General features: G+C 47.7%; 1 protein-coding gene and 1 long non-coding RNA gene across 2 annotated transcripts; one reads left to right on the plus strand and one right to left on the minus strand.

Moving 5' to 3' along the window:
* Positions 1 to 2,613: 2,613 nt before the first annotated feature.
* Positions 2,614 to 18,237, minus strand: LOC148685186 (uncharacterized). Its single transcript, XR_015951208.1, has 2 exons — positions 18,101 to 18,237; positions 2,614 to 4,440 (listed from the first exon to the last, which is right to left on the minus strand). It is a non-coding gene; the product is annotated as an uncharacterized LOC148685186 (long non-coding RNA).
* Positions 6,681 to 11,060, plus strand: C7H20orf202 (chromosome 7 C20orf202 homolog). Its single transcript, XM_035123256.2, has 2 exons — positions 6,681 to 7,065; positions 9,408 to 11,060. Exons 1-2 carry the CDS (start codon positions 6,727 to 6,729, stop codon positions 9,627 to 9,629), a joined length of 561 nt encoding a protein of 186 aa, XP_034979147.2. The 5' UTR covers positions 6,681 to 6,726; the 3' UTR covers positions 9,630 to 11,060.
* Positions 18,238 to 21,584: the final 3,347 nt, after the last annotated feature.

Below are 21,584 nucleotides of genomic sequence, written 5' to 3' on the forward strand. Positions count from 1 at the left end.
GTAGGTGGGGGGCGTACAGGAAAGGGAACCGACAGTCCGCTTTCTCGCTCTCCTCTTTACCGCCCCCCTTTTCCTCCCCAGAAACTGATCTTTCCAGCCCTCTTTCTCTCTGTGCAATGCAACCCTCCTCTCTGTCTCTTTTTCTCTAACCGGAAAACGGAGAGCCTGCAGCCTGATCCTTTCCCCCCACCCACCCCGGGCTCTGGCTGGCTAGGATCGCTCTACAAATCGCGCACCACCACCCGACACCAGCGCAAGGAAGAAGGGAAACGGGGCCAACCCATGGCCCGGGGCTGGGATGCAATCGCCCAATGGCACCTCCAGCTCCGCAATAAGCTGTCCTAGAGGCCTCTGGGGGTGGGGGAGAGCCGGAGGGAGGAGCTGCCTGTTGCGGAGTCTCCAGCCTGTAGCCTCCTGGGAGCCAGAGGGAGGGAGGAGGGGGAGAGTCACTTCTTACCTCTCCCACGGCGGCGGTTGCTGCAGGCAAAGGTGGGGTCCCCTCCGCCGCCAGGGACCCTCCCCCAATCATCCACCTAGCCAGCCAGCAAAGGAAAGGGTGGGAAGAGCATTCCCTTCCCACCACCACCACCGCAGCTTCGTACCTGCTGGCTCCAGGAAGGCCAGAGGATGGGTAGAGCCCGGCAAGGTGATTGGGAGCGAGCAGCCCAACGAGGGCCCCTCGACGCAGGCCCGGGCTTTCGAGAGAGGAGCAGCGGGGAGAGGGGGGCATGCGAGCAAAAAGCGGGCGAAGTAACGGGCAGAATTGGGCGTCCCGGATTGGGGAGGGGGTGCAGTGGCTGCTGCCAGGAGGTATATGCAAACTCCCACCTTGATCTCCAGGAGGGTGCAGGGACCCCTGCGTAACCGCCCGCTTGTGCGTGTGTGCCTGCATTTGTGGGTTTTTATGAGGCATCCTCCAAAATAAGCTTTAACGGTGGCGTGCTTAGATCTGCAGTGCCAGCACTGTTACAAGATGACACACAACGCTCCTTTTGCATTTGTAAGAGCAGGATCTTCTAGTGTGGCAGCGCTTACCCTCTGGAACTCCCTGCCTATTGACCTCAGGCAGGCGCATTCTTTTCAGCACTTGCTAAAAACGTTTTGGTTCAGGCAAGCCTACCCAAGCATGCTCATGGATCTGTTTTTAGTTTATTCTGATTTTGTATGATTTAAAAGAGTTGGGTTTTTGTTTTTCTTTACTTATAATTGCACTGTGTTATTCTCTTTGTAAACAGCTTTGAGGGTGTGGGTGGGTGTTTTACAGCAATCAAGTGGTGTATAAATGTTATGAAATAAATAACAATATGAATAAATAGGAAAAATACTGTGGCATGTTCTTTGTTTAAGTGAAATGTAGGTGAAGGTATTGATATGAGTTTGGTAGGGTCAGTTTGGATGACCATCTGTCACAGATGTTTTAGCTGAGATTCCTGCATTGCAGCGGGTTGGACTAGAGGACCCTTGGGGGTCTCTTCCAACTCTACCATTCTATGATGCCCTGTGTACTTTTCAAACCTGTGCTTCACATATGATGATTGCAGGGTCTGGGTCAGTTCATATGGAGAGAGGCAGCCCCTGAGGTACTGTGGTCCTAAGGCATTATTTATTTATTTATTTATTTATTTATTTATTTATTTATTTATAGACCACAGCAACTCCCCCTTCCCTGACCCTCAAGTCTGCCCTGTTGCTGCACCGGGTACCCAAGTGGGCACAGCTGGGTGAGGCCAACTCTGCCATGCTCACCTACCCAGGCCCCAGTGATCCAGACAAGAGCAGTCTTCTCACCCACAATCAAATCATGGATGACAGAGGTCTTATTCTGAGCTGACCTGGCATTCAGCAACTGCAGCCACACAGACCCAAGGGCTGCCTGATAGGACAACTGCAGTTCCCCAGGCTGGAAGAGGGGCTGGCCTGTGGCACAGTCACCAACTGCCGTGTGCCCCTTACCTGGCCTGCCCCACCTCCCACAACATAACTCCAGTTACCCAGAACCACTGTGATTGCCAGGGGGGGGGGGAGAGAGAAGCTTGCTTTTCCTCCAGCTCATCTCTTCCCAGGCACATCACCGCTACAACAACAACAAAACCCACACAAATTAAAAACGAACAAACAGTTAAAGCAATTGTAGCAGTGGCCCTATGCCTTGCAGCTGGCGTTGAACTACTAGGAGATGTAAACTGGCTGCAGGTGCAGGTGTCATGAGAGTCTTGCCGCTCTCTGCTGCTGGGGCAGGCATGCCTGATGGCGAGAGGGGTTAGAGCACGCTTCCTCAACCTTGGCCCTCCAGATTTTTTTGGCCTACAACTCCCATGATCCCTAGCTAGCAGGACCAGTGAGAATTGTAGTCTCAAAACATCTGGAGGGCTGAGGTTGAGGAAGCCCGGGTTAGAGGACCAAAGTCTCCCCCTTACCCCCTCCCTCCTGTTCGCTGCCTTGCTACAATGAGCAGTCCCTTGCGCCAGGTATGCTCTCCCTCCCTGTGCTGCTTGGCACTCTCGTTCAATTCCATGGGGCCTGGGTGAGAGAAGCTCCTATTATTGTGTCCCACGTGTTGGGTATTTTACCCCACATGGAAGTGGGCAGGATGCAGCTTTGTGGAACAGCTTCTTTTTTTATATATATAATAATTTTTTATTAGAATTTTTCAGAATACAAAGAAAAAGACACAAAAAGAAAACACTACAATAACAACACTAAGAAGAAAATAAACACACAAAATCAAATTACTTATTCCTTTTTCCCATCACATTATATATGGGGACCCCCTCGGGTTCCCATCCACTGTGGTTCTTTGGCAAACTTATATTTTTAGCAATTTCTAAACCATTTTAATCACCTTATGTACTTATTTTCCTCCTTTCACCTAACATATTCATCAATTCCACAGTTTATTTTCAGCCTAATTCTAATCTTAATATGTTACTTTTACATATTTTTTTAAAAATAACTTGAAATCTTTCCATTCTTCTTCTGTCACTTCTTCCCCCCAGTTGCAGATTCTTCCGGTCATCTCAGCCAGTTCCATAAACTCCATCATCTTCATCTGCCAGTCGTCAACTGTTGGTAATACATGTGATTTCCAGTTCTTAGCTATTAAAATTCTTGCCGCCGTTGTGGCATACATAAAAAAAGACACATTTTTCTTGGGAATCTCCTTACCGACAATGCCCACTAGAAATGCTTCTGGTTTCTTGACAAATGTGTTTTTCAACACTTTCTTGAGTTCATTATAAATCTTGTCCCAGAAGTCACTTACTAGTGGACACGTCCACCACATGTGGTAAAAGGTTCCCTCTTCTTTCTTACATCTCCAACATTTGTTATCATGATTGTGATAAATCTTAGCTAATTTTACTGGTGTAAGGTACCATCTATACATCATTTTCATTATATTTTCTCTTAGCAAGCTACACGCAGTAATGCTCCCTGTGCTGCTTGGCACTCTCATTCAATTCCATGGGGCCTGTGTGAGAGAAGCTCCTATTATTGTGTCCCGCGTGTTGGGTATTTTACCCCACATGGAAGTGGGGCAGGATGCAGCTTTGTGGAACAGCTTCTGCCGCATCGAAAGACTCAAACCTCATGGGCTCCCTCCTGTAATTGCTGGTGCAATTAGCAAACGAAGCCTGAGAACGCCAGCTCAGCTATCCCCAGATAGCTTTTTGCCTGTTTCATTACAACTTGTTCACATTGTTAACTATTTCACCCCCAGCCCAAACTTAGGAAGCTGTGTAATGCAGAGCTACACCCTTGGTTCATGCGTTCTTGCCTGAGCAAGGACTCTGAGCCATTCTAGGGACCAGGCAAATATGTACTGAATAAGCAAAGAATACACGGTCAGTAGCTGCTAATCATGTGAACACAAGGAGGGACCTGTTGGATCAAAACATGAGCCCAAGAAACACACCATCCTGTTTCTCACAGTGGCCAGACAGATGACTCCAAGCATGGTTGGGTTGTCTTCCATAAACACAGTTTTAACAGTGAGTCCATAAGTGACTGTGGAGGCCAATTGTGGATCCACACGTTCTTCCATAGTGGGGACATACGGTAGGTTTCCGAACAGGAGTTGATCACGGTGTGGATTTGCCAAGTGTGCCTTCCTCTTAGCATGTTTCTCTCTTGCGTCCTGAGTTCGAGCGTCTTCAAAGTCTATGACACCTTTGGTAAAGGCTGTTCTCCAATTGGAGCGCTCGCAGGCAAGTGTTTCCCAATTGTTGGTGTTTATACTACATTTTTTAAAGATTTGCCTTGAGACAGTCTTTAAACCTCTTTTGTTGACCACCAGCATTACGCTTTCCATTTTTAAGTTCGGAATAGAGTAGTTGCTTTGGAAGACGATCATTAGACATCTGCACAACATGACCAGTCCAACGAAGTTGATGTTGAAGAATCATTGCTTCAACACTGGTGATCTTTGCTTCTTCCAGTACACTAGTATTAGAGAAGAGAGATTATAGTTTAGTGATTCTTTATTGTAATTGATAAGTGTAAACTGTTCAATCATTATTTGCTGATGTTTAATTTTACTGTTTACTATTATACTCTAATGGATTATCAAATATTGCTTTATTTGATGTAAGTTGTTTATTTTAAAATTATTGTGACTTTTGTAAGCCTCCTTGTGTGTAGCAATATAGAAAGGCGGTACTGTATACAAATTAAAAGTGAAATGGGGGAAAATGTTGCCCAAACGCCCCAAAATAAAGTGAAAAGATAGGATTCGGTGTCTCCAAAAGTTTTGAAGTTTTGCATCCTGCGAAAGCCTCAGAGAGATTTGTCCCATTGCTCACCACCCCCTAGAAGAGAGCGATTCCCCTCCCAGCCCAAGATGTGCTGTGCCAAGGAAGGGGATCCCTTGCCACGGCTAGTTCCTCCTTTCCCCCGATTCACTCATTCAGAAACATTCTGTCCTTGCTGTTCCTCGTGACAAAGCTGGAGCTGGAGCTGGAGCCTGAAAAGGCTGGAATTGTGTCACATACAAACAAATGAAAAGGCGTCGCATGGTGACTGAGGTTTCCTTGGAAACACATCTCCAAGGTTGGCGACAGGTCACCGGAGCCTGCAGGGATGTGCATGGCCATTTCTCCTCGGTGCTGCGAAAATAGAGTTGCAGAAGCTGCCTTGGGAAAGGGCAGGCTTAATTCTCCATCTTGTCCCTTGTTGGGGAAGGGCATTGGCTCAGTGGAGAGCACCTGAAAGTCCCAAGTTGGCAGGCAGAATGTTCCAAGTTCAATCCCCAATGGCATCTCCAGATAGCACTGGGAATGTCCAGGATCTAAAACCCTGGAGAGGAGCTGCCAGTCAGTGTAGACATTACTGAGCTAGATAGACCGGTGGTTTGATTTAGTATAGTAAATCAATAGCAGATTCCTATGTCCTCGCTGATTAGCAGAGCCTCTCTGGCACACCCCTTTCTCCCCATCACCCGCTATTTAACTGGATACCCTAGATGTTATACCATGGGGGTGGTATGTTGCCTTTCCAGGGGGCAGACACACTCCAGCAAGGTCTATTACCTACGTTCTTCTGGCTCTGAGCCCAAACCTCTATACAGTGGGAGCCAAAGCGCTCCATTTAAAGTGTGGAATTTGTTACCACAAAATTTAACGATAGCTGCCAACTTGTATAGCATTAAAAGGGGGTTACACAAATTCACAGAGAATAAGGCTACCAAAGACCACTAGTCACAAGACCTATGTCCCACCTGCAGTGTGTGGAAGGTAGTATATCCCTTTCAATCCCAGCTGCTGGGAATCCCTAGTGAGGCGGTTGCAGCTCCACTCTGGTCCTGCTTTCAGGTTCCCCACAGGCATCTGTTTGGCCTCTGGGAGAACAGAGTGCTGGCCTAGAATCATAGTTGGATGGGACCCCCCAGGGTCATCTAGTCCAACCCCCTACAATGCAGGAAGCTCAGCTAAAGCATCCCTGGCAGATGGCCACCCAACCTCTGCTTTAAAACTTCCGGGGAAGGAGAGCCCAACAACCTCCCAAGGAAGACTATTCCACTGTCAAACAGCTCTTGCTGTCAGAAAGTTATTCCTAATGATCAGTCGGAATCTCCTTTCTTGTAACTTGAAGCCGTTGGTTCAAGTTCTACCCTCCAGAGCAAGCAAAAACCAGCTCGCCCCATCTTCCATGTGACAGCCCTCAAGATAATGGAAGATGGCTCTCTTATCTCCTCTCAGTCTCCTCTTTTGAAGCCTGGAGATACTCAGCTCCTTCAACCATTCCTCATAAGGCTTGGTTTCCAGACCCTTGAGACCAAGTCTTGAGATCAAGATGGTTAGAATCATAGAGTTGGAAGAGACCACAAGGGTCATCCAGTCCAACCCCCTGCCAAGCAGGTTAGATGCACCATACGCCTGATCGACAAGCCATTCTTAAACCACCTATTCTCGGCTAACGTTTTCTCGGGACACATGTGGTTTACAGGCTGCCACTGAATTGGGCATGAAAAGTTTGCTACCGCCACCATGGCAAGATCCGTTTGCCCTTGCCAGCTGCCAAAACCTTGGGTTCTCCTGGCAGAGCAGACAAAAATGCCAGTCTCTGGCTTGCTCAGCTACTTTTGATTCCACCTCCTCTGTTCCTTTTTTTATTTATTTGATGACTCCCCCTCCTGTCTGTCTGTCACACACACACAAACACACATCCCTGGATCAGGTGGTGGCAGAGAGGAGCTCCCGACCAGCCCTGCTCAGAGTGTGCTGCAGAAAGATGGAAGGCGGGGGGGAGAGAAACACCCACATTCCCACCCAGGCACACACGTTCCAAGCCGAGTCACCAGTTGCTTCTGTTCTGCTGGCTGCACGGTGCCACTGCAACTGCGTAGAGGCTTGCAACAAAAACCCAGAAAAAAAACCCTTCAGTTCGGCTGGAAGAGGAGGAGGCAAGCAGTGGGAGAGGGAGAGAGATTGGAGTTCCTGGCCTGTGCATTCGGAAGCCCTATGCTGCCGCCTCAGCAGGCAGGGCCTGCTCCACCTTTCCAGCATGCAGCTGGAGGAAGAGAGGAAGCTGCGTATCGAGCAGGCACTGGCGTGGCTGAGGAGAGAACTGGTAAGGCAAAGCCCACTTCCCTTTGTGCACGTCGTCCCCAGGCAGAAAGGGGTAAGGCTCCTTGGGTGCTCGCAAGAGCAGCCCAGCAGGCAGGAGTTCAGCAGGTGAAGCTTTTTGAAGCTACTGGAATGCAAAAGGGTTCACTCGCAAGATTTGTGCCAGTCACCAAATGTTGAAAAGTGCAGGGGTGTGTTGAGGGAGCTGCCAGGTATCCACATAGCAAACCTTCTATTTCAGCTCTTGAGCTTCTCCAGCTGGCACAGAAGCTTAACCCCACTTTTCTATGCTGTTTGCAGAGCCTCAGGTACTCTCCTAAGTGATTTATTGCATTTGCATTCCAACCTTTTCTGCAAGATGCTTTGTGCAACATAAAGATCTCATTTGATCCACACGACAACCCTGCGAGGCAGGTTAGTCCTTGAGATGGCAATTGACCCAAGGGCTCTCAGTAAGCTGGTTGGGGACTGCAGGCAAGAGAGAGAAACAGAGACTCTGACTGCTTTGGCACAGAATTTATTCTTCTCTAGGAAGGGAGTTTCCAATCCTGGGAGCAGCCGCAAAGAAGGCCCTGTCTTCTAGGGCAGCTGGATGAAGGCCAGCTGGCTAATCCCGAATTTTAACTGAGCAGTGACAGTGTTCTTCACATGCCAGGTGTGTTAGAACTTGCTCTTCCATTTCCCAATATGAGCAGTTGGAGCTTCCCACCCCCACCCCGAAAGCCTGGCAATCTTTGAAAGGTGGGCACCGCGGGGCTTGCCACTGCTGCAACCAGCTTTCCTGCTTCCTAAAAGTGCCACACTGTCAAATGCTGCCACTGCCGCTCTGCGAGTGCTAGACAAACAGCACCCAGTTCCCTTGATTTTTAAACAAAACACCCAAGTGTGCCACCAACTTGGGTGGCTTTTAAAAGAGCATTTGAAAACTCATTGAGGATCAAGCTGTGAATGGCTACTGAGAAGATGCCTGTCTCTAAATGCCATTTTCTGGAAACTGCCCCTTAGAGGGGTGCAATAGAATAATGGATCTTTTCCGTGGTGGCTCCCTCTCCCCAGGGAGGCATGCCTAGAGCCACCGTTATTTTTAGGCAACAGGTGAAGAATTTCTCTTCTCCAGGGGTTTTGGCACTTAAATTTGGAAGAAAGGGGTGTGAAACAAAAATTAATGTCTTACAAATGGAAAGAGAAAGAGAGGAGAAATTGGGAAGGGGGAAGAGGAAATAGCCAGAAAAATCACAAATTCTGGAAGCTGGCAAAAAATGTGATTTGCACCACGAGGGCAAATGCACCCAGAGTGCTTGTTTCCCAGGCAGCAGACAGACTGAGTGTCTCTCTCCTGCTCAGCAGAGATGGAGAGGGTAAAGTTTCATTCCTTCCTCCTTAGTATTCATAGCTTTGCACAGCAGACTGAACACCCAGAGACTAACGCTGATCAAGGTGACTCAAAGGTCGAGATGGGATGATGAGCCGGATGGTGGGAGGAGGTGGATATCAGAGTGTATCTGCTATAAGCTCATTGGCACAGAGCTAATTTGTTTCTGAAACTGGAAGTGTCAGGATTTGGGCATGACAGGCAGCCATGTCTCCGAGGATTTGGCCAATGCTGACATCACTCAACAGGGAGGGAAAGTCACTTTGCGCATGCTCAATGACACCCTGCTTTAAGGTCACGTCACATTTCCAGGGCCTTGAAAGTACATTATCACTTTTGACACAGCCCTCAAATTATATCCAGTATGTGCCTCTTTAGAAACAGCAATATTGTCCACACTTTCTTTGAATAAGGGAGACATTTGTCATTTCAGCTGCTGCCAAATTTGTCGTGGGATTTGGGGGGGATGCAGTGTTGCAACAAAAGATGCCATTCGGGATGGAACCTTTTCTGATTCTCTGAAATCTTGTTCGTTTCAACATAACTTCGCCTTGCTCTTCTGCTCACAATGAGCATCCAAAGTTGATTATAACACTATCACAATTCACAAATACCCAAACAGTAGCAAACTAATCTCCCAAGAACCTCCAAAACAAAACAAAAAAACTCACTGAGAAACTAGGAAGGAGGGGTGAAGCTGGTCTCCCAGGGGAGGGAGAGAATTCCAGTGCCCAGACACAATGGCAGACCCTCCAAGTGTCCCTATTTTTGCTTTGACCATGTATGGCCCAATCCTTTGCCCGTTTACTCAGAAGGAAACCCTGCAATGTTCCACAGGGCTTACTCCCAAGTAGACGTGCAAAGAACTGCAGGTTAGATGTGACCGGAAAGCCTCCCGCCAAACACTTGTCGAAGCTACCATGCTACAGAGTCACTCAAATAATTCTCCCTTTCTTGCTTGTTTCCTCTTCTAGTTAGAAATGCAACTCCAGGACCAGGAGCTGCTGGATAAGTTGTTGCAGCTGCACACCACCTTACGGGAGCTGAAAGCAGAGTGCGCAGACTGGGAGAGCTCCGATCCAAACAGGGATGTGTTTGGGGCCAGAGCCCGCTCGAGTTCGGAGGACATGGGAGCCCCAGTCCTGTCAAGAAGGTCCCTCAAACTCGGAGCGACCAGGAGAAACTCCCTCCCATGACAAATCTAGGGTGGGTGCAAGGGCAGGGGGTCATCGGTCAGTGCAAACAGCTTCTTTGGCATTCCAGTGAAAAGTTTCCAGACTGTGTTGGTGCATTCAGAGGTGGAGAACATTGTGTTAGTTTTGCTGATCATAATGTCCTGTTTTCTGATGTCCAGCTTATGTCCTGTTTTCTGATGTTCCTGCAACACCTGGTGGCATTATGAAACAGTGGCTTCTTGACTGATATAGTACCAGCATCTTGCGCTAAATTTCATTCACACCAGTTGGAACAACAAGGAACATTAGTGGGCAACTTTGCTACCCCCCCCCACTCTTTCTGCATTTGCATTCTTCTGTGAAAACAGCAGGAAAGAACTATGTGCTGGAATACTGCCCCGAATTTCATCACTTTACTCCTGAAATTTACTGGGCTAAGGATGCTGCAAACTGACTTTTTTTTCTGGAATCAAATAACATGGAAATGAACACTAAACATGCACTACATGCCATTCCATTTACCAGATGTGGCTTCTATGTTGTGTGAAAGCCCAAATATAATGCAGAAATTAACTGTAGTTAATCGGGGAAACAGAATAAACTGCAGCTTGTGTGTGCCAGCGCAACCATCAAATACGAAAGAGGGAAAAATTCAAAATCAAATTCTGTGACTGGGAAGCAGTATACTGTATATTATTATTCAAATCAAGTGTTTGCATAACTAAGATATGTGTGCTTGCATTATGTCATGATTCTGCAGTCATGACTTGGCTTTTCAAATGATTCATCTTTGCATTTTTTTGCAGGGTGGCAGGAGGTGGGAGATGATGCCATTGCAGGCAGGTGGAGGAAACCCTAAACTGTTTCATCACCACCACCACCAGCAATGGCTTCAACATTGATAGTTATATAGTGCCAAAAAATACTAGGTCCATACAGTTACATTTTTAAAATATATATAACTCATTGCCTCTGTAAACCAGTATTTTTTTTCAATCTTCAAATCCAGATATTACAAGTTCATTAATAAATTAATAATAAATTACAAGTTCATTAATAAATTAATAATAAATTACAAGTTCATTAATAAATGTCGGTAATGATTTTTCTCTAAACACGTTAACTTTGCCACCTCAGTCAAGTACAATAGTTTTATCAGCCATTCCTCTAGCTGTATCATTCCATCTTTGTGCGTATAGCAATCTCACCGCTGCAATCATATATTGGAGCAATCTCCCATAATCCTTTTCCAGTTCTGTATCCATTAACCCTGAAAGAGTTCTGGCTTTAACTGAATATTAACTTTTAATATTTGCTGTATCAATGTATGTACTGTACATGTATCCATTTTTTTTAGCCTTTTCACATGTCCGCCAAGCATTATAAAATATGCCTTCGTGTAGTTGCCATTTCCAGCAAACATTTGAAACACCTTTATACATTCTGAATAGTTTCTCAGGTTGGATCTTAATGAGCGAATACTATAGTTAGCTGCAAGACAGAGAACCCAAAGTATTTTTTATCTTTCTTTAATCTTGTCCAGATGACAAGACACACACACACCCTCGGCGTCGCTGATGTGGTCCAAAGGAAATGAGAGCAATAGGTGGAACGTGTCCAGAGGAGGGAAACCAAAATGGTCAAAGGCCTGGAAACCATGCCTTATGAGGAACGGCTTAGGGAGCTGGGCATGTTTAGCCTGGAGAAGAGAAGGTTAAGGGGTAATATGATAGCCATGTTCAAATATATAAAATGATGTCATATAGAAGAGGGTGAAAGGTTGTTTTCTGCTGCTCCAGAGAAGCGGACACGGAGCAATGGATTCAAACTTCAAGAAAGAAGATTCCACCTAAACATTTGGAAGAACTTCCTGACAGTAAGAGCTGTTTGGCAGTGGAATTTGCTGCCAAGGAGCGTGGTGGAGTCTCCTTCTTTAGAGGTCTTTAAGCAGAGGCTTGACAGGCATATGTCAGGAATGCTTTGATGGTGTTTCCTGCTTGGCAGGGGGTTGGACTGGATGGCCCTTGTGGTCTCTTCCAACTCTATGATTCTATGAATCTACATACTCAGATTTCATGAAGGACTCCACTCTGGATTTGTGTACGGTTTACTCCTTAGCCTTTTCTTCTCCCAAAGATGTCCCGCAAGGCAGCAGAGATTTAGGATCAGAGTTTTCCTTCTCCTAGATGGGCTGCCATACCAGGCTGATGAGTCCCACCTGCCCCTAGTCGTACCTCCGTTTACGTAACCCTCTGGTTACGTAAACTTCGGGATGCGCACGTGGCAAACCTGGAAGTATTTTACTGGGTTTCGCTGCGTGCAGATGCGCAAAAGTGTTAGGCTGTTTCTGTGCATGTGCAGAAGCAGTCTGCACATGCGCAGAAGTGGTCCTCAGGTTGTGGAAACCTCAGGATCCGACCCGACCTCCGGAACGGATCCCGTCCGCAACTGGAGGCACCACTCTATTACTGGTAGATATATTTAGACTAGACTATTCACAGTCAGCCCTGAGTGCTCACTGGAAGGACAGATCCTGAAGCTGAGGCTCCAAGACTTTGGCCACCTCATGAGAAGAGAAGACTCCCTGGAAAAGACCCTGATGTTGGGAAAGATTGAGGGCACAAGGAGAAGGGGACGACAGAGGACGAGATGGTTGGACAGTGTTCTTGAAGCTACCAACATGAGTTTGACCAAACTGCGGGAGGCAGTGGAAGACAGGAGTGCCTGGCGTGCTATGGTCCATGGGGTCATGAAGAACCAGACACGACTAAACGACTAAACAACAACAACAACATTCACAGATTATTCTGCTCTATTAGCTGTTCTGCTATGCTTCTCCAATGTTGCTGCATTTTTGCTCTCTGGAGGGGCACCCCTGCACTATAGCACAATGAAAGCAGGACAAAAATAAATCCACCTGGGACATTTGAAGCACAGAAAGTTACAGGATTTCAGCAGGATGCTACGGGGCATGCATCGACTGGAAGCACAGCAGTTTGTCTGCGCCAAAACTTTTTGAGTCCCCTCCAAACAGTGTTGAAAGCAGGGTTGTGTATAACTGCCCTGGTCCCATCAGGAGAACAAATGCACAATAAAAGGGACACCTGGTGGAACCCTCTCTGTTGTGGTGGTGGTAGGGAACACACACATAAAACTGGGTATCAGATGGACAGGACAGAATCACTCCACCCTGAAACATTTTGTTGCAGATCCCACTTTTGTCTTCCAAATCCAACATCATAACAGCAGAAATGTTTATAGAAGGAAATATACTCCACTCCAGATGTTGCTGAATCCCCAACTTCCACCAGCCACAACAAGCATAGCCAATGACCAGGGATGATGGGAGTTGTAGTTCAGCAACATCAGGAGTGGGGGGCAAATGCCCTGCACATCTGCTGCACCCCAACAGCTTTCACACATCTCTTGGGGCTGTCACAAAGGTCCAGCACTACTGAGCATCACTCACCAGCAAGGCCATAGCATGGGTTGCTGGTGTCCGGCTCAGGGCAAATGTTGCGCCCCCCCCTGGTGGACTGGGCATCTGGGATGGGTGCCATGCAGGGAGCCTGCGCAGAGGGCAAACAGAACCGGCCTCCAATAGGCTCCTCACCAGCTGCTGCTGCCGCCATCCACCCATCTGCCCACTATGCTAACCCACCCGCTGCTACCAGGGCTCTGTGCCTGTCGCGGGGGCACCTGATTGTACCCCTTTAAAATGTGTGCCAGGGGCCATGGCCCCACCACTGCCGCTATTCCTTTATCTTAAAAGGTAAAGGGACCCCTGACCATTAGGTCCAGTCGTGACCTACTCTGGGGTTGCGTGCTCATCTCGCATTATTGGCCGAGGGAGCCGGCGTACAGCTTCCAGGTCATGTGGCCAGCATGACAAAGTTGCTTCTGGCAAACCAGAGCAGCACATGGAAACGCTGTTTACCTTCCCGCTGTAGCGGTTCCTATTTATCTACTTGCACTTTTACGTGCTTTCGAACTGCTAGGCTGGCAGGAGCTGGGACCAAGCAACGGGAGCTCACCCCGTCACAGGGATTCGAACCGCCGACCTTCTGATCAGCAAGCCCTAGGCCAGGCATAGGCAACCTTGGCTCTCCAGATGTTTTGGAACTACAACTCCCGTGATCCCTAGCTAACAGGGCCAGTGGTCAGGGATCATGGGAGTTGTAGTTCCAAAACATCTGGAGAGCCAAGGTTGCCCATGCCTGCCCTAGGCTCAGTGGTTTAACCACAGCGCCACCTGGGTCCCTATTCCTTTATCTTAACAGCAACCAAAAGAATGGTCCATATTTGTCAGAGGTGAAAATCCTTGTTACCGACAATATGACTTGGAGAACTGTAGAAGAACTACACAACTTTTAGAAGACATCTGAAGGCAGCCCTGTACCTGGAAGTTTTTAATGTTTGGTGTTTTACTGTGTTTTATATGTGCTGTAAGCCATCCAGTGTGGCTGGGGAAACCCAGCCAGGTGGACAAGGTGTAAATAAAATAATAGTAATAGTAATATCCCACCCACTCTTCTTCTTCTTCTTCTTCTTCTTCTTCTTCTTCTTCTTCTTCTTCTTCTTCTTCTTCTTCTTCTTCTTCTTCTTCTTCTTCTTCCTCCTCCTCTTCCTCTTCTCCTCCTCTCCAGTATTCTCTTTGAACAGCAATTTTGCATAACAACTAGGATGGTCCTCAGTATCATTTTGCAAAGATTTTTTGTTATTATTTGTGTAAGGGGAAGAGAATACAGGGATCCTCCTCCCATCATCAAGAGCAGCTCCTCCAATAGCAGCAATGCCAGCGGGGAGGGGGAGGAGTCCAGTGAGGAAGGAGGAAGAGGGATGCAGGGCTCCGGCAACACAGAAGAGCCCCTGCTACACGTGAGGGAGGAAGAGAGGAGGGGGAAAGGGGGGAGAAGGAAAACATGGAGCGTAGACCCTTTTTTCCCCCGGTTCCGGAATTACGCAGGAGAAGGAGGGGAAGGAGGTTTGCCGTCCCGAGACTCTTATGCTGGAAGAAGTCGAGGCCGGTCCATTGCCGGATTCTGCATCGGACTAAGCAGACATGTTCTACACACCAGTTCCACTGTAAATAGACTGCACTAAATAAAACTGTCTAAAGACAAGAATGTGGAGCGTCGTTACTCTAGAGTAGTCCCAACAACAAGCTCTGACAATTTGCATAATATGGATAGATATTTTGATCCTATGCTATACTACACTGAAATGTTGAGATATTTCTTTGATAGTCCTTGAATCTTCCTGCCATACTTGTCATCCTCTCTTGTCACACCAGTGTGGCACATCACACCCTTTAAGAACCACTCCTCTAACCACAACACTACACTTCTGTCTCTCTCTCCGATTCTAATTTGCTGGAGAGCAGCCCAGGCAGAGGCCTGTTTTATAAAACCCTCAACAATAGTTTTATTGCTTGCTGACTGCCCTCTCTTCACAAACAGGCAGCCGCCTCTAGAAGCTTTCCAACCCCTCCTCTGGGGATCTGCTCATGCTGCAGGCTCTGGGAGTAAATAAACAGGCTGGTGTTATTTAGGAAGCTTGCCAAGATTGGGGGGGTGGGGAGAGAACACAAATTCGCCTCAGCAAAGCACATAAAGCACATAGGTCTGAGGGTTTTCACAGGCAACCAGGGTGCTGTTTTCAGCCCTCCTGAGCACACCAGAAATAACATTTCCCTTGGTGCAAGACAGCAGTGTCTTCCAGCTGCTCTAAAACCTGAAATTACAGAGGCAATGGCAAGTCATCATTTAGTTGGGGACTTTAATATGCCACACATACAGTCCCTGAAGACAGGTGGCGCTTTCTGCAGTTATATTTTGCAATATGCCACCAACACAATAATAAGCACATTAGTGAGGGATTTATGTTGATCTGTCCGCACATTATTCTGCTCTGTTGCTTGTTCTGTGAGGCTTCCCCAATGCTACCACATTATTGCCATATGGAATAGAAACACAGAACTGTAGAGCTGTGAGGGATCTTAAGGTTCATCATTCTAGTCCAGCCCTCTGTGATGCACTCTCTCAACACTATAGCGCAACAAAAGCAAGCCAACAAACTCTGGGTTGTATTTAAAATAGTGCTTTGGGTACGCAGAACAACTTGAGTTTCCTCCCATCTCCAACCTCCACATGCCATTTAAATCTGTTTGGGAGCCTCTTCTTAACTTCTTTGCTGTAACCAATTCATAGATACAGCAGAATTAACTTCCCCCAGTAGAGACTGATTAGGAGGCAAGACCTGGGTGGTGAATCCTGCATCTCGTGCAGAGATGCAACGGGTACATTAGGCTCATAGGGGATTTTATTTTAAAGTTATCCCTCGTGGCACATTAGGATTATGCTAGTGTATCCAGATTCCAGACACACAGTGTGGAAATTACTGAGATAATCTTCTGTTCAAGTCCTGCTAATACTGGCTCTTCTATGGGAAAAACCTCAGGGAAAGTTTTTCCCGTAGAAGAGAAAGTTTGCTTTTCCCTGAAAATACAGCACCACCTGCTGTCCAGATGTGATTAGTTCACTTTTGCAGTGTCCTGGGTAGGGAACTGGTGATCAAATTTATAGAGTACAGTACAGTTCTATAAAGACTATATGGGTGTCGCGGTTGAGCCAGGGGCGTAGCCAGGATGAAAATCAGGGGGGGCAAGGGGCGGGGAGCAAGGGGCGGGGACGGGGCCACATAGGAGCAGCCCGAAATCGGGCTGCTCCGACTCCCTCCTCCCCCTCCGCGATAGGAAGGGATGAGGGGGAGCCAGGATCAGCCCGAAATCGGGCTGCTCCGACTCCCTCCTCCCCCTCCGCGATAGGAAGGGATGAGGGGGAGCCAGGATCAGCCCGAAATCGGGCTGCTCCGACTCCCTCCTCCCCCTCCGCGATCGGAAGGGACGAGGGGGAGCCAGGATCAGCCCGAAATCGGGCTGCTCCGACTCCCTCCTCCCCCTCCGCGATAGGAAGGGACGAGGGGGAGCCAGGATCAGCCCGAAATCGGGCTGCTCCGACTCCCTCCTCCCCCTCCGCGATAGGATCGGACGAGGGGGAGCCAGGATCAGCCCGAAATCGGGCTGCTCCGATCCCCTCCTCCCCCTCTGCAATCGCTGGGGCAGGTGGAGGGAAAGCCCCAGAGCCGCGCAAAGCGTTTGGCTGGCTTTCCCTCCGCCCGCCCCACAGCCAGCCGGCTAGAAGGGACGTCTCCCTTCTCCCTTGCTGGCTGTGGGGCGGAGGGAGGGAAAGCCAGCCAAACGCTTTACGCAGCTCTGGTGCTTTCCCGCCGCCCGCCCCACAGCCAGCCAGGGAGAAGGGAGACGGCACCGGGCGGGCAGTGGGGCAGGCTGGCCAGTGGCCCTGCTTCTAGGGGGGGGCAATTGCCCCCTCCTGCCCCCCTGCCTACGCCCATGGGTTGAGCCCTGTCTGGACTCAGAAGTGCCGAGTCTAGTTGGGCCAGCCTGCAGCTAACTTACCAGACAATGAAGAGTCAGGAAAACTGCTTAACAGTTACATGCACATGTCACATGCTGAACAAAGTTTTGTTGTTGTTGTTTAGTCGTGTCCGACTCTTCATGACCCCATGGACCAGAGCACGCCATTTAGTGTGGCAAAATATATATTTTTAAGTTACAAAAATAATGAAATATTAACACTCACCTTAAAATACACAAGGAAGCAGTCCAAATAAAACAATGCAGTAATGAAACAGGAGATTCCAGGGTAACAACTAATTGCTCTAACAATTCATTGTTATAACGCCAAGAGGTCCAACATGAGAATGGGCCTTTTCTGTGGTGATCCCTCGTTTGTGGAATGCTCTCCCCGGGCAAGCTTGCCAGGTGCCTATGCTACTTATCTATAGGCACCAAGTAAAAACCATTCCTCTTCTCTCAGACCTTTGGTGAATTATTTGGTGAATTATTTACCTTTGGTGAAATTTTTAATGTCTAATGTTTTACAATGTTTTATGTGTTGTAAGCCGCCCAGAGTGGCTGGGGAAACCCAGCTAGATGGGCAGGGTATAAATAATACAATTATTATTAATAATGATAATTTAAACTTTGTGGGGGGGTACCTTGGGGGTACCAAGAGGGGGGCAGCTGCCCCCCAAATCCTCAAAAGGTATTGAAAGACATAAAAAATACTCATTTAACTGAGGTTCTGCCCCTCCAACAAAATCCTGCCCCCCCATAATGTCCTCTTGGGGGGATTTTTTTTACCTGTGATCTCCCCCCCAAAAGTGGAACAACTTTTTGGGTGATCTATGGGGGGGGGTACTGCTTTTGTCATTACTATGTTATGTATTTTTGTGTTCTTATATTGTAAACCACCCTGTGATCTTCGGATGAAGGGCAGTATAGAAATTTTAATAATAATAATAATAATAACTATTCCAAGATCCAGCCACCTTAGGCCACTCCCACATGTGCTCATACCAATTATAATTTGCTTATTTGGAAAGGGCTGGTGCAATTCCTCTTCAGGTACCTGGGCTAAGCTCTGCAGCGCCTGGATGTCGTCTTCCTCTTCCGCCTCGCCTTGAAACACCCACCAAGGTCTCTCCATCTCTCTTGCACGACCTACGAAGGTCCAGCGCACCTTACACGAGCTGCGCGTGCGCAGCTGGACGAGGAAGGCGATAAGAAGAGACGAACCTCTCATGACACGCATGCGCACCCCTCGGAAGGTCCTTTCCCCCTCGGCTGGGAAAAGACCTTGAGGGGGGCGGGGTCCGCAAGCGGAGAGAGCGCATGCGTGGCGGGCGGGCTGCTCAAGATACCCGCGAAGCTCCGCCCCTTTTCACACAAACGCCTCAGAAAAGGCGCCGAAATCTCTTATTTTAAAAAATTTCTGACGGTTTCCTGAACTTTGTTAGCACACTCCCTCTTTTACATTTAGTACTTCTTTTACATTCTTTTCCCGACTCCTCATACTCGCCTCACTTAAAACCCGCCTTTAAAAAACCCACCTCAAGTCCGCCTCGCCTCGCGGGAATCGGCAGCCCCCTCAGCGCCGACACGTGTAGGGAAAATAAACACGCGACGGGAGACTCACACGAGACCCGCTCACCCTCAACCATGATAGGAATCTAGGACGTTGGGGGAATGGCGGGCCTTTTCCTTCACGGGTTCAGGAAAGGTTGGATGGCCCTTAGGGTTCCCTTCCAAATCAGCGACTCAGTAATAATAATAATAATGAGGATAAATAAATGCTGACATTAACCTGCAACGTGGGATCCACGTTTAATCATGACTATTATCATGAGCTCCAGAAACCCTCCTCCCACTTCTTTCTATTAAGCCTATTATTATTATTATTATTATTATTATTATTATTATTTCCTTTTCCTCAGGGGCCTTAATGAGCCTCCCAATCTCCCGCAGCTCCTCCTCCTCGGCGCCACTCCTGTGGTAATTTAACGCAGCCGTCTTCATTTCCTCCTCTCTTAAGCAGCCTGACTCCGAATCAAGGCTGCCCCCTCCGTGTGCACGCGCCTTGCTGCCCTTTGCTTCGGACCCGGGTCTCTCTCTCTCTCTCCGTTCGTGTTTGAATTTTGAATTCACTGGGAAGGTTGGTTGGACACCCCACCCCCACCCCGCTTGGAGGTTTGTAAGCAGACGTTGGACGGCCGGCTGTCTTGGATTCTTCCTCTGTGATTCCCGGGTTGGGCTGGATGACCCTCGGAGTTCCCTCGCCGCTTCTGCGATTCTAGGGGACGATCATACAGGCGGGGGAAGGTCCTCTGGCGCGTGTTGTGTTGTCCATTCATGGGAAGCGAGGCCTCTCTGTCTGGAAGCATTTTAGAACCAGTGATTTTATTCTTTTTAAAAAAAATGTTTAGGGGTACTCTCATTTTGACTCAAGAAAAATCACCATTTTATAGTTCGAATCGGGAAAAATAAATACAGTAAATGGACAAAAGTACAAAGATTCACAGAATGTTTAGGGGGGGTGCAGGGGCCGGATTGAGGTTTGATGAGGCCCTAAGCTACTGAAGGTAATGGGGCCCTTTATATGTCCAGCTGTCCTTTGTCGCTGTTTTTTGTGTTAAATATATACTATATGGTAATTGATGGACCTAATAGGTATCTAAAGCCATTTGCACATTGTTATCTTATATTTTGGAAATGTACATCCGGGTGTTTTTTTCATTTACAGTTTTTTTTGGGGGGGTCAAGAGAGTGGGGCCCTAAACTATAGCTTGTTTAGCGTTAGGTTATACATAAATACATAAACCCCTGCGTACCCCCATAAAGAAAGCACTGAACTGTTGGCTTCTAACCTAATACCGTATTGCCATTTCTATGCAGGCACACAATTGCCCTCTTTGCAGTTCTTCACTTAGTGCTGATTTGTGGTGGCCAGAATGAATCGTGCGCTGTACCTTTAAAACACATGGCTTCCTTCACAATGAACCTGGGGATCTGTAGAAGCAGGATGCTGACCTAAACTTTTGGTCTCATCTTACGATTTATCCTTTTCTCCCTTATGCCTCCTAAATTGTTCTTTTATTCATTCGTTCTCACCCTCTTCCGTGTTTTGCCCTAATCTTTTTTGTTCTACTATAGCACAAGAACTTCTGGTGCTCTAGTGATTCTCAAAAATGCATATGGTGTTTTTGTTTTTCTGTTTCGTTTCTTCTGTTCTGGGTTTTTAGTTTTTTCTTTCTGATTCCTAAAAACAAAACACTGAGCCCAAAACTACATCTACTGATTTTGGTTTGTGTGTGTGTGTGTGTGTGTGTGTAGGGAGCCAGCCAGAGTGGCTGGGGCAACGCAGCCAGGTGGGTGGGGTATTATTTTTATTTTTATTTTATTTTGCAGGAATGTCCCAAGCTTCAGCTACAATCTTAGAGACTTCACCCGCAAGTTAATCTCTTTGGACTTACTTTTGAGCAGGTGCATCTAGGCTTGTTCAGTGCTGCAACTTCCAGGTGAAAATGCTTAGAAATACTGTAGCCTTGGCAAATGGCACATCGTTTATTGAATTACATTCTATAAATCTCATGTTTTATTGTTTTTAATAAGTATAAAAATTGTTTACCGTCATACTCTGAAGTAGACCCACTGAATTTAATGAGTAACTTTTCTGTTGATTTAAATGGGAGTATGCCTTTGTTGGATACCAACCTTGGTGTTTCAGAAAATTCACTTAATTATGTGTTGTTGTTTTCTGATGTAATCATTTTGTTTTGGGTGGTTATTTGTTGCAATTGTTATGAGTTTGAGGGTTCCAGACTTCTCTAACTTCCTGGCTCCAGTATTAGAATATAATCAAGGCTTTTGTAATGTTGAAGCTCTGAAGCCCTCCATAAGCTCAGGTTGTAAATATGTGTAAAGGAGCCATATATCATAGCGGCACCATAGTCTCTGTTGTGCCTCATTCCCAAAAGGAAACATAAACCCTGGTTTAAGTGCCTGGATGAAGACAGGAGTGCCTGGCGTGCTCTGGTCCATGGGGTCACGAAGCGTCGGGCACGACTGAACAACTAAACAAAACAACAAAGTGCCTGGAACCCCTTAAATCTCTCATTGCTCTGAGATTGAGGTGGCGTGCAACAGTCTTGCATGGAGAAGAATACGAAATATGTACAAATGATATTATGTACAGAAGTAGCTAATCAACCTTATTTGTTTTTGTTATAAAGCAGGGGTCCCCAAACTACGGCCCCCGGGCCGGATGCGGCCCAATCGGCCTTCCAATCCGGCCCGCGACGACCCCCGCCGCCCGCTGCCGCCGCCCGCTCTCACGGCGCGCGGCGCAGCGGCGATCATAAAAAATGGCCAAAAAATCGCCGAAAATCCTTTGTGCGCATGCGTATGGGCCTCTCCTGACCCGGAAGAGGTCATTTCTGGTGCACTTCCGGGTCAGGGGAGGCCCATACGCATGCGCACAAGCGATTTTCGGTGATTTTTTTCCCGCACGGGCGCGTGTGCGCATGCGCACGGGCGCGCACTCCCCCGCCCTCCGG

This window comes from Zootoca vivipara, chromosome 7 (genome assembly GCF_965207765.1).
Source record: "Zootoca vivipara chromosome 7, rZooViv2.hap1.1, whole genome shotgun sequence".
Classification (NCBI taxonomy): Eukaryota; Metazoa; Chordata; class Lepidosauria; order Squamata; family Lacertidae; genus Zootoca; species Zootoca vivipara.